General features: G+C 38.2%; 1 protein-coding gene across 1 annotated transcript in view; it reads right to left on the minus strand.

Annotated features, from left to right (window-relative positions):
- The window catches only part of USH2A (usherin), a 641,433-nt gene that overhangs the window by 218,204 nt on the left and 405,352 nt on the right, over positions 1 to 17,877 (minus strand). The window contains exons 38-40 of the mRNA XM_004578639.2: positions 17,470 to 17,620; positions 16,801 to 16,943; positions 5,660 to 6,288 (exon numbers count right to left, since the gene is read on the minus strand). Coding sequence (XP_004578696.2) covers positions 5,660 to 6,288; positions 16,801 to 16,943; positions 17,470 to 17,620 — 923 coding nt within the window. The remainder of the gene's footprint in view (positions 1 to 5,659; positions 6,289 to 16,800; positions 16,944 to 17,469; positions 17,621 to 17,877) is intronic.

Here is a 17,877-nt window from a genome sequence, read left to right on the forward strand (position 1 = left end):
GAACTATGGAAAGGAAATGACAGAAACAGTGGTAGAGATGTTTCATCTGCTGGTTCCCTCCTCACATGCTTGCAACAAGCCGGGGTGGGTCCACCCTACAGCTCCATCTGAGTCTTCCACTGGAGTGGGAGGGACCTCAGACCTTGAGCCGTTATCTGCTGCCTCCTAGGACACACATTAGCAAGAAACTTAATGAGAAGCAGAATAGGCAGGACTCAAACCATGGACATCCCAAGCAGCAACTGAACTAGCTGTGGCCCAAAAGTCACTGTAAGCTTTTTAATAGCAGGACATAAAGTGCTTGTTCACCATGCACCTTGCACAAAGGATTGATGTTAGTAAGTAATTGTAGTCATGATGTGTTAGATTGTAATTATTCCTTGGTATACAGGTATTTTTAAACATTAAAAGGCTGATTTCAACAGTTATTTATTATATTCAAATTTATAATTATGGATGAAATAAAAAAGGAACAATAGAACAAATATAATGGAAAAGGATCAAGCAAAAATTTCTCTTATAAATAATGAGGAAAAGTTTCTTTCAGAGAGCTAACGTGAAATATTCTAACAGAACATTTTTAGTAAGAATTGGTGGCAAAACGAGCATTCGACACATGTTAGTTAGGGTAATTTATAATTAACATACTGTTAAGAACAGAAATTCCACATGTGTTCCGTATGTGCATAAAGGATTCATCTCAATGCAGAACATGTTACAGAAATTTAAGGCAAGAAATCTTACAAAGCAGATTTATATTTCTACTCATTCTTGAAAGTATAATGTTTGCTTAGGCCTTGGAAACAAGTCCAGTCTTGCGGGACTCCTTGGTACGTGGTGTAACAGAGAAAAGAGCTATTCCGGTTCAATTCAACTTGAGTGAGCCAGGAATTCACCACTTCCTGCCTCTCAAATCAGAATATTCAGGTTCAGGTCAGAGCTTGGCAACACTTGAAAGAATTAAAACTTAGGAAATAGACCGTGTGAGTAGGTGAGCTAACAGTGAATTGATTTAGAGCTCAGTATTGAGGCTGAGAAAAAGCACTCACAAGATAAAAACTTGAATAAGATATCAACCCACAGAGCTTCAGGGATCTGATGCAACGACTCTGGAGACCATCACCTGAAGATCTGAAAGGCTATTTCCTCCCACTGAAGTATTCGTGCCCAGAAATTGGCTATATTTTTTCTCATTTTAAGAAAAGCTAAAAACTTAGAAAAATATTTTTAGCAATGAATTAGAAGAAATGAATCTACTAGTGAAATGACTATTAACATGGAGAAAAATATTTTTACTAATACCGGCAAGCTAACAAAAAATGTTTAATTAGATACTCCTCCTGAAAATATTAAAAGTAAATAATTGTTAAAAATAGAAGTTCAAAGATTTTAACGAGTCATTTATTGAAGTCTTTTCTTTCCCAGAAGTGAACCAACACATGTACAAGCCAACTGCTCTTTGACAAAATGGAAAATAATCCAGGGGAAAAGACTGGTTCTTCAACAAATGAGGTTGTGGCAATTGGATAGCTACCTGTAGCAGTAACAAGCAAGACTCCCCCCTTTTAAATGTTACACAAAAATCAGCTCTAAAATGATCCAGGACCCTCTTTCTCTCCTTCTGTGATTCTTCCTTTCAAATCGATACATTTTTCCAATAGATAATTAAAGCTTTTAGTTTTATTTATTTTTTGGAAAGATGCATTTATTTGATTGAAAAAGAGAATGGCAGAAAGGAGGAGGAAGAGATAATGAGAAAGATATTTTCCATCCATGAGTTCACTCTCCAAATGATAGAAACACTTCACCCCGGGCTGGTCTAAATCCAGGAGCCTGAAACCCCATCTGCGTCTCCCACTTGCATAGCAGTGACGTACAGATTCAGGCCGTGTCTCACTGATTTCCCAGGCATATTTGCAGGAAACTGGATAGATAGCAGATCAGCCATGAAATGAAACTGTTCACATATTGGGATTCCAGTGTCACAGGTAGAGGTTTAACTGGCTGCGCCACAATAAGTGGCCCAAACCAATAGACATTTTTTTTTATTTTTCGAATTTTTTTAAAGTGTTTGTAGGCAAATAGAACTAAGAGCTAAGAGGGTCTTTTTTTGTATAAAAAGGGTTTGAAACACATGTAGTTATTTCAAAAATACTCACTTTTCATGAACTTTGGAAAGAACTCTCTGATTATGAAGCTTGATGGAATGCGCTGAGGATGGACTAAGAATGTCCTTGATATTTTAGTCAAGCCACTCCACTACAATCAGGTGGCTCTGAGCAACATACACAACATCTCTGGCTTTGGGCTCTTCAGAGCTAAGGTGAAGAGACAGTGCTCGCCTTCCTGTCTAGACACACAATTGCTTAACTCTTAGATAACTTAGTCAGTGGTAGATACAATGTTCCATCTGGAAAGATGTGTGAAGATTTGATTGTGGCAGCTATACACCTTCGCAAAGCTAACACAGAAGGATGGTTTACATCAAGTTGTTGTTAAAATAAAGCTAATGCTCTGCTTCAAAGTGTCATCCTCTTTAGTAAACTTACTTTTAAAATTTTGGATATATTATTTCCATTTTGCAATCAGAGTAGAAACATACAAGAAGTTTAGCAATGAATTCCTTCTTCCCTCTTCCTCACTCCATGGCCCCTTCTTTAAGGAAAGCTATTGTTTACAGAGTATTCTCAATGCCTTCACTGTGCTCATATAAATAACGCAGATATTTTGTTATATCTGGGAAATTCTGTCTCTTTTCACTATTTTCAAATAAAAACTTTATTTCATACCCATTATGCTACAATTTGTCTTTTAAGGACAGACATTGGACACAATCATTTGATTCTCAGGTACAGTTTTCTTTTCATAGGAAAAAAGACCCTCAAATTATTCAGTTATTATTTTACTTATTTCACTTCTAAAAGCATTGTTTGAAGTTGTATGCAATATAGATCATTGCTTGTCTTTAAGCATTAAATAGATTACCAAGAATTTCAATGCAAAATATAATCTTTATTGACAGATTACTTTCTGGGAAAGTTGATGTAATTCAAGCGAATTATCTATCTGTTGCAAATTTTTGGGAATGTTTTGTCTAAAGAGCATGTTACAGGGAGATCTAAGTGGCTACCATCTCACAGTCATCCTACCAGCTAGTATTCCATATCCTTCCTAATCTGATTCTTTCCCCCACAAGTTTTAACCACTTTCAGCCTTATCATATGTCTGTTTGTTTGCATTCTGTCTAAAATATAAACTCCATGACACCAGGGACTTTATTTTGATCTAGGTTGTATTGCCAGGGGGTTAACATAACCATCCGTGAAGATGTGTCAATGTTCCTTAAATGTTAGAAGTGAAACTATTACTGATGCTGCTAATATTATCGACATTTTTTTCATCTTAATACGTATTTGGGATGACTTTTCATGCTAACTGCTGAACAGATTTCATAACTAAGGCATGAATGGCAATCCTGCTTAATCCTTCATAAATATTTTACCTATTTCTAATCCTAACTTTTAAATCTCGTACTTTTTTTTAAAAAAATTACTCATTTTTATTGCAAAGGCAGATATACAGAGAGGAAGAGAGACAGAGAAGAAGATCTTCCATCTGCTAGTTCACTCCCCAAGTGGCTGCAATGGCTGAAACTGAGCCAATCTGAAGCCAGGAGCCTGGAGCTTCTTTTAGGTCTCCCATGAGGGTGCAGTGTCATGAGGCTTTGGGCTGTTCTCAATTGCTCTCCCAGCCCACAAGCAGGGAGCTACATGGGAAGCAAGGCTGCCGGAATTAGAACTGGAGCTCATATAGGATCCTGGCCCATTTATATCAAGAACTTCAGCTGATAGGCTACCGTGTTGGACCCAATCTTATACTTTTAAAGAGAAGTTTTTGTTTTCCATCATGTACCAGCTTTTAACAGCTTTTAACAGATAAGCTGTACCACTAGCATATGTACTTTGGGAAAGATCTTGCAAAGAATCTTATGAGTCTATAACACTAAACCATACATATGTTATTTTAATTCTGCTTAAATACATATCAAACACTAGATTCAGCTACATATTCCTGCTGCTCTTTCTTCTGATAACTTAATGGCACTTTTTGTATTTAAAAATATTGCCAGTATATAATGACCATATAGTTCAAGCACTTTCTGGAAGACACTTCAATTCCTGACATAAGATTACAATTGTCTTGTGGGTATGAACTCATGACCTGTTACATTCACCTCTTTTGGCCAAGCTAATCGAAACTTGTCTTGCGAGTTGTCTAGCCATGCATGTCACTTCCTTCTTGGACAAGAGTACAAAATCAAAAGAGGGCAAAAATTAAGCAGGCAAGAATCTTGTTCAAGACACCGCTGATCACTGCTTATATATGTTGAATTAAAGAGCACTGTATGTTGAACTATCATTCTTCCCAAAATGCTGATCTTCTCCAGGCCCACTACTTTTAGGAAAACTATTGATAAAATGTGTATTATGTGGCTTTGCCTGTGTGATGGCACTGGGTTTGTTACTTTATATCATATTGATTGGTTCCACCACCAAAGTTTTACAGAATTCCTCAAAGATGGATGAACAATCTTTTCTGGAATTAATAACTCTTGATTTGTTTGTTTGTTTTTTTGTTGTTGGTTTTGTTGCTGTGCGTTTAGTTTTGTTGTACTCTGGATGAAGAATAATGCTGAAGGCTCCCCAATTTATACAATTAATATTGTATATCTTACAATTAAATTCCTCTTAGTGTTTAAATGACAGAATACTATGCTTTTCTGATGCAACAAACACGGTGCACCGTTGACTGTATCATCCAGGAATGAAGAGATTTTTAAAAGGAGCTTTTAGGCCTTAGGTAAAATTATGGGAAGAATTTGCACTATTTAGCATCACCTAGTGCTCATTTTTGGTGGGAAAGAGAGAATACTCAACAGAGATCCAAGGAATAATTTCAACAGATGAACTTTGCTGTTATGCAAATGTCCTTTGTTTTGTGCTCTGGTGAGCAAGCTACTGCACCAATGCTTTTGGCAGTCGTACAAGCCTGAATCCATGGAAGCGTGTGTGTATTTACACAAAAGAGGCTTCTAAGCTACAAAACTCCCTCCTGTTTGGTTATACTAATTTCCCTTGAATGAAGTTTGTATGCCAGCCAAAACAATGGTCGTTATCCTGTCCTCTTGAGTTCAATCCCCATAGAATGAAGTGAATAATGGATCGCTTCCTAGGAAGCCCAGCATTATGCTCCCGGTCACATCAATTTTTGATTATTAAAAAATACTCGACTATTGGTCACCAGAACTTTTGCTAATATGCTAATTGAGTCTCCCATATTTTCCCATCTCTTTTCATTTTCTGACCTATTTAAATCTGACATGGTGTTTAAACTAAGCATCCCATTGTGGCATTCAAAATACTTCAGGTGTGCAAGGCAAATGGAAGCATCTCAACAATGTAATTAGGAGGATACAGGGAGAAATGAAATGCTGACATGGAAGTCAAGATAGTTTGGGCCAAAGGCCAAAACCCAGTTTCTCCAGTGAATGCCTAAAACAATTGCATTCGTTTTGTCAGTAGATGGCTCTGTTCAACACAGAGTCAAACCAGGGTCAATTCCTTCAGTCTGCAAAACCAAAGAACTCTCAGGTTCTTACCTTGGCTGCATCAGGTCCCAGCACATGCACTGCAGGTGGCTGTACCCCAGCAGGTCTTGAGGGTCTTGTGGTAACTTCTGCCCAAGCACTACTGTTGGTACCTCCATTTAGAGTGTTCACCAGTATGCGGTATTCATAGTTTGTCCACGGGCTAAGGGCAGGAGTGTTGTCAATGTATCTCATGGGATGATTTCCTGGGAGAGTCACCAAGCTAATAACTTCTTCCTTCCCCTTGACTCTTCTCTCGATTGTGAAGTTTGCCACTAAGCCATTGGGACGGGAAGGGGGTTGCCAAGATATAATTACAGAGGTTGGAGTATCAGAGAACAGCTCTGGACTTGGGATACCTTCGGGTGCCCCTGGAAGTGTCCACACAGTCTGGGACTCTGGGGAGAGTGAGCACCCTGCAGCTGTACAGGCTTCCACCTGAAACTTATAGGCTGTATATGGGAGTAAATCAATTACTGTTGCATTGGTGACATTTCCAGGCATCCTCAAGTACAGATGTCCATGCTGGTAAAGGTTATAGTGGGTAATGATCCCGTTGCATTTTGGAGGCTGTTGCCAGGTGACCAACATCATCCTTGACTTTACATCCTTAAGAATCGGAGGGTCCATAGGTCCAGGTTCTATAAAGCACGGGAAAAACAAGCAGTTACTCCTGTACTTCTTCAACCTGAACCTGAAATGAATGGCAGCTCTCCTAGGATAGCATGAAGATGAGCACTTGGCGTAAGCACAAGTAAATAGCTACTACCATCGAGACAGGGACCGTGGCTACTCATTGCTGTGCTCATCCATCTGGGTAAAATACTTGTTGAATATTACCGAATCAAAATTGCCACTTTTTCTAAGAGAGCTGTATCAAAATTACTTCGGCTATAGCTGAATAAAAGCTTAATAACAGATTTTTTTTAGAGAGAAAGGTGTTAGAAGAGAAACACAAGAAGACTGTAGAACCTATGTTCCGACTTCTGCTGGAGCCCCAGGAACTAATCATAATCAATAACACTATCATAACAAACCTGCCTATTTTACAGCCCAGTAAAATCCTTTGGCATCTCTCATTATATATTCCATATTATACATGGGTCTGTTTATCATTCGAATCCATGTTTTGCAATTTATCTACTCCCTGGTAATATTATAGGTGATTTTTTACTGTGACTGTGACAGAAGCTGCCAATTTAGCTGTTTCACCTACTGATAAATAAACAATGCACAGATCTGACCTTTAGGTTAACAGGTTTTATGCCTGCTCCACTCAGCACTCTAACTGATTCAATTATCATAAAGGTTCAGGAGGCTCCATGAATACTGAAAAAGGCCCACCATATGCCGGCATAGGTGTTGTGGAACAGCAAATATTCTGCAGCCCTCCAGAGAAATTCCTTAATTGTAAATAATTTCACCAGGCGACACAATCAAGTCACCTTGAATTCAAGCCCCTCAGCCTGTGGAGGCAAAGTGTTATTTAAGCTTTACTGGGCTGCATTAAATTCTGCAATTTGAAGGGCTGTTAAGTTTTTCAATTGAAATTTCATTTAAAATGCAGGTGCTTTTTATTATATTGAGGCTTTACTGCTCTCTAGGTACAAGCAAGAACATGGTGCAATAACACAAATCTGGCTCAATCACTGATCAGTAACAGCTGTAATTCCAGAACGTTTAGCATTCTTATAAACCACAGCCCGAAATCTATAAATTGCTACAACAGATCAAGAAAACACTGTGTCCCCCTTTTCTGCCCACAGCAATTTTGCTATTTATGAGATGTTTCTGTGAGCGTTGGATTTTATTGAAAATCTTGTAGAAACGATCTATCTGGATTTGGTAATTGTTTGTATTTCAAATGCAAGGTATAGCTTTGTGAAGTTCATGTCTATAATGGTTGTTCATTTGGGAAACACCTTTGCACCCAACAAGATTCACCTTTTGGTCAAAAAAAATGGACTAATGGTAAAATCATGATTAAATTTTTGAAGAGAAAGATACTATGGTGCACTCACCCCAAAATGAACCCATTTCTGAATCATTGGCTATGTACTCAAATTGGAGAGAAACCCTAAAAAAAAGCAACTTTGATTTGAATGAACTTTGCAGTTTTCATCTGTCATCAGCTGTCATCTTAAAGACTTAAAAACACTGCAACATATTTTTCACTTTTGTTCTCCAATACAGAGTAGCAGCAGCAAGGATTATTAGGTCAAAATGGGGCTATAGCTCCAGTCTTCGTTATGCTTGTCACCGAGACTTGGCTGTTGCTCAGAGAAAAGCCGGTGTGAGTATTGTAAGATCTCAATGATGTTTTGAAATTATTAAAAAAAAACACAAAAAAACTCTTCTGAGACTGGGGTTCATAAAATCAGTGGAGGAGATTCAAGTGTGTAATATCTAATCCTATCTTACCTTCTTCTCCTCCCCCCAAAAAGAGTAACATACATTTATAAATCAGAATCTTTCCTATCAGGTTTTCCACAAGGTCTTGCATAATTATTCCTCATACATGAACTACCAAACTGCGAGCTTCTTCAGGGAAAAGACGCAGCAATGGTACAGTTTGTTCTCTGAAACAAGGGGATGGCTTTTTTACTTCTCCTGAATAGGATGCTCGTGAGGTAGGAGAACCTCCACGATAATGAGATGAACTTGCACTTCAAATCCCCACAAACAGTGCCTCGCCTTAAAGATGATCTCTTATCCTAGGAAAGAAGGGATGTTCAATTTCAATTTCATGATCCTCCCCACCCCCTTAAAAGCCAGTATACATTTTATTAGCTTTCCACTCTGGCTGGGTAGACTGGCTGTTCTTGTTACAGAAGACTCCTTTAACTCCTGTGATTCAGGAGACTGAAAGCAGCTTAATTAGCTCCTTTGTCCAAGGAAGTGTTAAAACCTGACTCCTGGCACTCTTTCAATTTAGTGCTTTAAAATGATAAGCCGAATCATCTAATTCTATATACAAATCAACTGGCCTGCTACTGCATGGTTGAAAGGGTCACCACAATTATGTAAAACATGAGTAATAACTATAATTGGGGTAGTTTGCTAATACAATAAAAAGCTCTGAACATGAGAAAAGTTATGCTCACAGCAGTAGCTATCACTTTCTAAAGTAAGAATTCATGGATGAAATGACATGAAAAAGATGGTTATAAAATTTTAATGGAATGATAAAAGGCAAAAGTCAGCCTCTCAGCTGAATTCTTAAAATCCCTATATATCACAATCAGCTCCTTAACTGTAAAATCAATGTGGAGTATAACATGTTGTCAATGCAGCTGTCACTGGAGGGGCGACTGGGAAGTATGACAGGCACACAGCTCAGCTGGCCGGTGATGGAAATACAAGTGTACAGCAGTCTCCGTGGCTGTCATGGCTTAGAGAACTCCCTCACGGAGCTGGGACCAGGAGCAACCTTTCTGTTCTGATCACAGATTCATATTTCTGATCATTTTATTACAGCATTACTAATGGAAGGTAGTTCCATTTTGGCAAATTAAGAGATCCCTTATGGAAAGCTGTTGTGCTCATCAGCTTTGGAAGGTCAAGTCGTGGCCTAAAACAGACCAAACACTTGTTAACACAGGGGTATGTTTACTTTTACACAGAAATGTGTATACTGCAAAGAGTATGTGTACACATGTGTGCGTGTGTGTGTGGCTATACACAGGTTGAGTGACTCAGAATTTGAATGTAAGTGTAAAGAAGCTTCAAAAAGTACATGGAAAGTGGAAAAGAATTTTATTTTGGTGCAAATTAATTTGAGCTCAAAACATGTAAGTGTTCTTCAACACATCTTCAAAACTCTGCATAAATTTCTGTATCAAAATAAATATCTTTTAATTCCATCTTTCCACGAACCTTGTGAAGCTTTCCTGTCAGTGGTCTTTGGAGCTCTTCTACATTTGTTTGCTGTTAGAATTACACATGATTTATCAGATTCCATGTTATGTTCTCATTCTTGCCCCAAGCAACTTTTTATCATTCTAATTAAAGGCTCACTCGGTGAGTTTTAAAGGCTCATTTCAGTAATATTAACTCCATAAATTTGCCAATGAATTAAAAATCAAGTGGCACATATGATTATATATAATGATCCTTTATATGCTAATTGTTAATGTAGACGTTTGATTACACACTACTAATATGTTAGCTAGAGAGCCAAGTGGTTGGTGCTATCTTCCCTTTAATCATGAATTCCTTTATAAATTTATTATTTATAACCACAACCACTTCTCCAAAGAATTTTGACAGTTCGTAATAAAGGACCCAAGTGCAAGAGGGCCAATAAAATAAATACCAACGCTGTGCTAACAAAGAAGTACAACAGTTGTATCCCAAAACAGGTATTAATAATGTGTACAGCAGTTTTACACAAAAATGCGTGTACAGCTTTTTGACAATTGATGAAAAAAAAAAAACAAATAGGCTTGCAACAGAGGCACTCTTATTTCCCATGAAGGATTGTGGAGACTAGAAAGATGCTGTACTACAAGATTCTATTTAGTGGTCTACAAGTAGGATAATGAATATTCAGGAGTGATGATTCCTCCTTGTATTCTAATATCTGGATAGCAGAGAATAAATTAGGAAGTATGCTTTCACTTGCAGAACTAGTGTATATTGTGATTTGAACAGCAGTGAATACTTCCTCAATATTTGGGCAGAAAATAAAATATGAGAATAGACGAATGCAAAAAAAAGTCCCAATGAAGCCATCACTCTCTTCAGCTCTAGCGTTTAAACAAACCTTTATCTGAACTTTTCCAAACATCGTCTATGCACTGTATTTACTACACAGTCCACAATAAAGACCCCTGAGTGGGTATTATCTACGCCAAGCAGTTCCTCTGTCCTTTGTACTGCTTTTGCCTGTCATAGAAATGAGGAGTTTCAGTGACATTATCAAAACAAGCAGAATAACATGATTAAAAGAATCTCTGCATTATTTTAGCATTATTGAATATTTTTATAGGCACATGCTATACAAAATCCTCCAAAATATGATTACAGGAAAAAGACAAACACCTATATTGTTTGTTAATAGCAAGCAGTTTTCAGATAGTTGAGTTCCCCAAGATTTTGGATTTGAGACTCTTCAATTTCATGACATTAAATAGCAATGGATGTCAATGAGCTCCGGTCCCCTTATGCAGTCCGCAGAGAGTATTTAAATATTGAGTTTCATTTTGCTCCCCTAGCTAAAAATCCAAAAATAGTTTTCTAAAACATTTAGTGAGCGGTCAGCAGAGAGCAACTCTGATTAAATGAGAGAATAGATTTGCATTTCCTGTCAAAAATGCCTTGCTCATAACAGGCAGCTATGAGAGAATTAGTTATTGCTCATTTCTTAAACTAAATGCTTAAAGGGCCAAGATCTCGATTGCTAAAGACTCAGATTGTTCAGTAGACACAGTCAGTGAGGAACACAGACCTTTCAAGTTCCAACTTTGACAGGGCAGAAAACTTTTCACACCCAAGTCAGGTACAGAAGCTCAGAAGGAAAACTAACGAAAAACAGCATATTCTTTAATTCACTCATTCTTTCAAATAATTTTCTGTCGGTCACTTTTAGTTCAAATATGTCTCAAATATTAGGATATAAAATTGTAATACTTGCTTTTATTCTGAAGATGTAAGAACTTGGGGGGGGAATTATGTAAGAGAGAACAAAATATGTAATGGCAAACAGAAAATTTGCTCTCAAAATCAGCAGATAAATGTTATTTTCAATCACGGATTTTCTGTTACATATAAACTAGATACCCACAGAATTACTGGAAAGTACAAATAAGTCAGCATTCAGAAGGTAATAGTTAAAATGACCGGAGATGGAGAAAACAAAATATTCATACATCACAATTGAAACGTTCATATTTCTTTCTAACATAAAATATGCTAAAATGCACTCCATCCTCATTTAAAAATGTACCTTCCTCTTGCATAGAACTGTCTTATCCTAAAGATTCTTGTTGAGATTTTAATTCTAAATACCAATCATAACAAGATGCTTGTCATTCAGTATTATTTCTGAGGTTACCATTCTCTTATGAGCACATATCCATTTTTTAAATGATTTGGAAAATCCTATTTAAAATGGAATAATCTGGATTGATTTCTCAAACTTCACACCACAACTTCTTGACTTCCGTTCCTCATCACCAGAATTGAGACTGTTTTATTCTCATTACAGGCTGTAAGGGTATCAACAGAAAAATGGCTTTCCTTTTGTATTCTTTTTCTGTGTCCTACCCCAATACCCCTAATTTGAAGAGCACATGGTTTGGGACTAGCAGAGGGCTGTCTGATTAGAGCATTTGTAAACTAGCCAAGACAGCCAATGTTGACTCAAAGCGACAGCCAGCAGCCTGCCCCCAACCACAGCAAAGCATGGGGATCACTTCTGGGATTTCCTCCGATCTTCTCTTCCCTAGCCTCCCTGTTTCATACTCAGGGGCTGCAGCTGGTGAATCTTCCCCTTAAAAGCCTCCTCTGTGCCTCTTAGATCAGAGACCATTTCCCTCAGTGTCTGGTTTTTCTTCATTCTTCTGCATCAACACAGATAAAGTACATGAGCAATGTGGGAGCAAAATGAACTCCACATGTGTCTATGACCTCTCCTAGACTGACTCTCTTCATTCCACATAGGGGCAGTGTCTCTCTGTGTGGACTTGCCCCAGCGGTTGGCTCAATTCTGTCCTCTAACTGTGGTTTTTCCAGGTATGCTCCTTACCAGATAAGGATGCTTTAAAGAAAGAAAAGTGTTTCATTTGTCCTTGTCACTTTCATCCCTGGTATGAAGCAGGTGCTCAGCTAATGCTCACTTGGCTCATTTTTTATGGATTTATTTAAACTCCTTTGAATCAGGATTTCCACTTTCAATTTCTGGTACTGTTAATCCCAAAATAGGTAAGAAGGAGCTCTGGATCTTGAGAGATTGGCCATACACAAGTATTTAGAAACCCAAATTGGAAGAAACCAACGAGAAGGGAAGACTTCACAGGGGAGGTCACACGTGAGTTTGGATTTGCTGAGTGAGCAATGTTTTGTTAGTGAAAGAGGAAGAAAGTTGATGTGCTCAATGTAGAGTTCAACTGACCTTGCAAAGACACTATGTCACATTCCAAGGAATGACTGTTCTTTTGTAAATTGCTATGACAATCTCAGAGCTGAATGTTCTGAGGGAGGAAAGCTAAGCAGAGCCCAGACACGAGCATGATTTCCCTCATTTCTGCATCCTCTGTTCAGAGTGTAACAACGCGAGTGGAGAAAAGAGTAAGACTGAAAGCCACGAGTTAATACAGGATGCTGACGGCACTTGAAATATCACTCTGTAGCTAAGTTACGTCGTCTCATCTTTTACCATGTCCTACTCAACATCCATGAGTAATAAGGCTACTAATAAAATAAAAAATGAATAGAAAAACTGTGTAAGTAAGCCACCAGAATCAACTGCTTAAATCCCAGCAGTGTTAATAATGCCTCTTAATAGTGGATGAGCATATAAAAGTGACATTTTAAAAACATTTAGAGACATCATCAAATTTTTAAAAATATGACAACTAGCTTATTTTGAATTAATGAAGGAGTGCTTGGTTTGGTTTTTGTTTTTTGGGAGCGAGCAAACCTTTTATTAGGAAACAAATTTAAATTCATTAGTTGGTGTCATTATTTGTCTACATCATATATTGTCCATGAAAATGACTGAAATCACTAGATCTTTCACATTCAACCTTATTACCTAGAAGACATAGAATAAAACACTTGACTTTTGTTGGTCTGAGAAATCCACATTTTTTTAAGGAAAGGTGGATTAAAAAACATGCCCTTTCTGCCAAATATAATTTCTAGATTTATAAACCATACCCAAACAAATTATAAACAAGCAGAAGAGAGAAAAAATAATAATATCAGGAGTGGCAGTTATTTCTCATTTAAAGATATCAAAAACTTGAGTTGCCAGGAAGGTAGGTGTCTTACTCATCATGCGCTCTCAAGCTCAACACAACCTTAATGCATTTTTACAAACTTCAGATGAGGAAGGGCCTTGGAAAAAGGTGTATGTTGTTTGTATTTATTTGGTTGCAAACAGTCAACACTATACTGATCACGTTAGCTGGAAAAACATCTCTTATTCACACATATTTAACAGGATTTAAAATATCCATAGGAAATGTGCCTCATTACTATTTGTCATTAGCACACTAAATTTTCAAAAATGCATGTAAGTGGGTACTGGTAGCACAGTAATGTAAATAACAAATTATTTGAAAAAAGTATTATTAAGTAAAAGTATTATTAAGTATTATTAATATTATTTTGTTATCCAAGAGAATATCTCTTGCCATCTGAGCATTTGCTTCTCTGGCTGTCGCTCATTTCTTGCCTAGTTTTCTCTTTCCGATCTCAGCTGCGTCACAGGCTTGATGAAAATCACTGTTTTGAAATATCACACTAAAAACATTGCTATTCGTGACCTATTTTAGCACTAGGAAGTTTGAGTCTGTGGCTGCTGCAGAGAGATGCCTGTTGATGCTATGGGATTCAGACGTGGGCACGAGGTGACTTCCCTCCTTCAGTCTGTAAGATGATATGTGGAATTTCGACATTGAAAATTGCACTTTGCTGAGCAGGAGGTGCTGCCCAGGATCAAGTATGAAGTGTGACTGTGGCATGGAGCTGTCAACATGGGTGCTTTTATACACAGTGCTTTGTGGTCTTGACAGAGAAACTGCTTGTGCCCAATGCCAATCACGCAGTCTTTGTCAACTCAATTGCATATCCTTTCAGAGATGGAATCCATCTCCACTGACATCCAAAGTATGAAGTGCACTGTCGCCACATCTCAGAGGGAGCTGGTGGTAATAACTTCACCGGTGGGTCATGGGGCAGCTCTGGCTCCTGCCTGTTGCGCATCACACGCCCACACAGAGCAGAGGAAGGAGGAGTTCCCCAGCTCCAGGAAAGGATTGGAAGAAAAGCTAAGGCAGAGTTTCTTGAGTTGATATCTGCTATGCATAGCAAATAAAGTGTTACTAACTTTATGTGAGGAAAAAATGAAGGATTATTATCCCCTTTTCCAACATAGGTGTTTAAAAGTCATAAAGATGGCAGGGTGGACTAAAATACTAAATGCATAAACTCTATGAAGGAGATGGAAAGTGAAGTTTTCTGAACAGAGGATGCTATGCTAATTTGCACTTGACAACATTCCTAAATTTTTGGGTTTCTTTTTCATATTTATTTATATTTATTGCAAATGCAGATATACAGAGAGGAGGAGAGACAGTGAGGAAGATCTTACGTCCAATGATTCACTCCCCAAGTGGCTGAAACAGACGGAGCTGAGCCAGTCCAAAGCCAGGAGCCAGGAACCTCTTCCAGGTCTCCCACATGGGTCCAGGCCCAAGTCTTTAGGCCGTCCTCAACTGCTTTCCCAGGTCACAAGCAGAAAGCTGGATGGGAAGTATGGTTGCCAGGATTAGAACTGGCACCCTTATGGCATCCTGGCATGCTCAAGGTGAGGACTTTAGCCGCTAGGCTACTGTGCTGGGCCCTGGGTTTCTTTTAAAATATATTTTATATCTTCCTTCCTGGACTGGGAGGACCTCCATTCCATAAGGATTGTGGGCATAGTAACTGAGAAAATCCCATTGTATCGTATTAATTTATAAGGGAATAGAAACGTTGGTGGCAAGAAAAAAAAAAAGCAAAATGAATTCCCTTCTCATTTCCTCCAATCAAACACTCTCTTAAACCATCATTTCTGCAAGCGGCAGAATATTTATTTTTAGATGTCATCCAGGATGCTGTTATCTCTAAGAAGGAACTGAAAACTTCAGATATGTTTTAACTGTTTCTCCAACATTCTATGGTAAATGTGAGCACCTCGGTTCATAAAACTGAATGTCATCAGTGACCATGGCATCAGGCTCCCCAGGGGGTATGTAATGCTCCCTCCAAAGGCAGCGCCTCACTGCTTCTCGGGGCCTTGGACGCCATTTATTGGACGGAGCTGATAATTTACTAAATGGTACCTTTGAGACTAAAAACATTGCATTTGCCCTTGTAAAGCACCTAACTTGCTCCCAGGGAGTAATTATCAATTGGGAGAAATGGATGAAGTATTATACATTATTGCTCATAATGATTTTTCACAATAAAATAAACTTTAAGGAAAGCAGATTGCTCTAATTCTGTCTTATTCAACATCTTCAATAAAATAGTATTATTAAAGGTGTTCTAGAAATAAAACAATCCACTACACAAATGATTTGAGAGCTTGTACTTTTTGCATTAATACCTAAACTTTCCAATGTCACTCTGGTCCTCATCGCATATAGAGCCAGAATGGCAATTGGCCAAGAGAACAACATCTCCCAAGAAGACTGTGATTAAAAGACTTGACAAGATTAACCCGAAAAACCTTATTGTTTAAAGATACAGTGTCCTCACAACTCTCTGAGGGTTGATTTAATTTCCAACTTTTCTAAGAGTATATGCTTCCATAGACGTAATTTGTATAAAATCAAGCATAGTCAAGTGTTTCTCAGACACAACTCAGGGAAAATACGTGCATCAAGCAGAAGATTTTGTTGAAGCACTAGAGAACCAGTTGAATAAGACAATCTCCAATCTACCCTTCGTAATTCTCAGAGGATCACCATTTTCCAACTAGACTTCTTCATCCTCGAAGTTGTCTTTTGAATATAAGTACAACAGACTCCATTTCAAGAAAATGAATGCGGATGCTCTTAAGTCCCTTTATGAATTGAGAGTCCCATTTCATTTCTCTCTGTTTCCTGGAATTCTTCCAAAGCAGAGAACTCTCAGTCCCAGAGCAGAAGATGGCAACCATTTTCTCTCAAGACACTAAAGAGTACCCTGTAGGATAGCATGGGAAGTCATGATGTAGTATAAAAGTGCTGTAGCCTGTCTGGAGGTTTATACTTCAAGCTCTGCTTTTTTTGCTTTCTAGAATGATCAGCTACTCTTACCCTCTCTGTTGCCCACCAAAAGTTTAGTGTTATGAAATGATGGGAAACAAAAGAGTGTAATTCATTTGCTTTGGAAAAACTGAAGACATTTAAGACTCCTTATCATAAGACATTTGGCTGTGAATTGCTTAGAATACTTACTGTCCTCTGTGGTCATGAATGAGATCCAAGAGCTATGTGTACTGCCAAATCCATTGCAGGCAACCAACCGAAACTCATACCCTGTGAACGGCTGAAGTTCTTTCACTTGAGAGCTTAAGGATGCAGAAGGAATCGAAAACAACCTATATGGAGAAGAAATGTTAATATAGAAGCTTTAGCTAGTCAAATAAAGGCAAATAAAATATTATTGAAAGGAATGTCCAGAATATAATTGACATACATTTAGGTATTTCATTTGCTCAAGGAATGCCCGTTTTGAAGTATTGGCCATTTGGCCAAGGATTTAAAAGCCTGTGTTTATGTGAGCTGTAAATTCTACTAGTATTGAGACTGATTGTCCTGTACAGTTTATAAAATTAGTGTTATAATCTCTTAGCTACAGTGCAGACAACATTTTATTGGATTCAGGTTCATGTTCATGAAAAATTTAGTGTGAAGAAGTGTCACTCTGTTACTTCTGTAAGTGGAAAATGGATTATTTTCTGCAAAACAAATGGCTGCATTGAGCTTTTTCACTTATTTTTCTTTGAACTTTCAAAAGGTAACCCATGCTTGTGTTACATGAGAATTGATCCAGTCTTTAAAAAAAGTTTATGTGTGAATTGCACAGCCCAGCTGATGGGAGAGCATGCAAGGCAGAATGCTCACTCTAACCATCCATTGGTGGAATTGGCAGGCCTCATCTGGAGTTGGTATCTGGGAGAGCCGGGAGCATTGTTACGAGCTGGTGTAGACCAGACAACCTGAAGACTGGTTGGAGTGGCAGATGAAAGCCTGGGAGGCAGCACGCCATCTGGAGCTGTCGAAAAACACAGATGAATTAGAGCAGAGAAAACTGTGGAGAACATATGCTGGATAGAGTTGAAATGCTCCATATACTGGAAAAACTGTTCCTCAGGATCAACAGCAATGTTCAACATGGTCCATTTAATTTAACATTTTCATTCCTGAACTACTGTATTTCCTTATTGTTCCCTGCAACACAATGGCATTGGTATTTTCATGCTAAAGTCCCTCCTGCCCCCGCCAAACAGCAAGACAGATTCATATTCAGCA

This window comes from Ochotona princeps, chromosome 10 (genome assembly GCF_030435755.1).
Source record: "Ochotona princeps isolate mOchPri1 chromosome 10, mOchPri1.hap1, whole genome shotgun sequence".
Lineage (NCBI taxonomy): Eukaryota > Metazoa > Chordata > Mammalia > Lagomorpha > Ochotonidae > Ochotona > Ochotona princeps.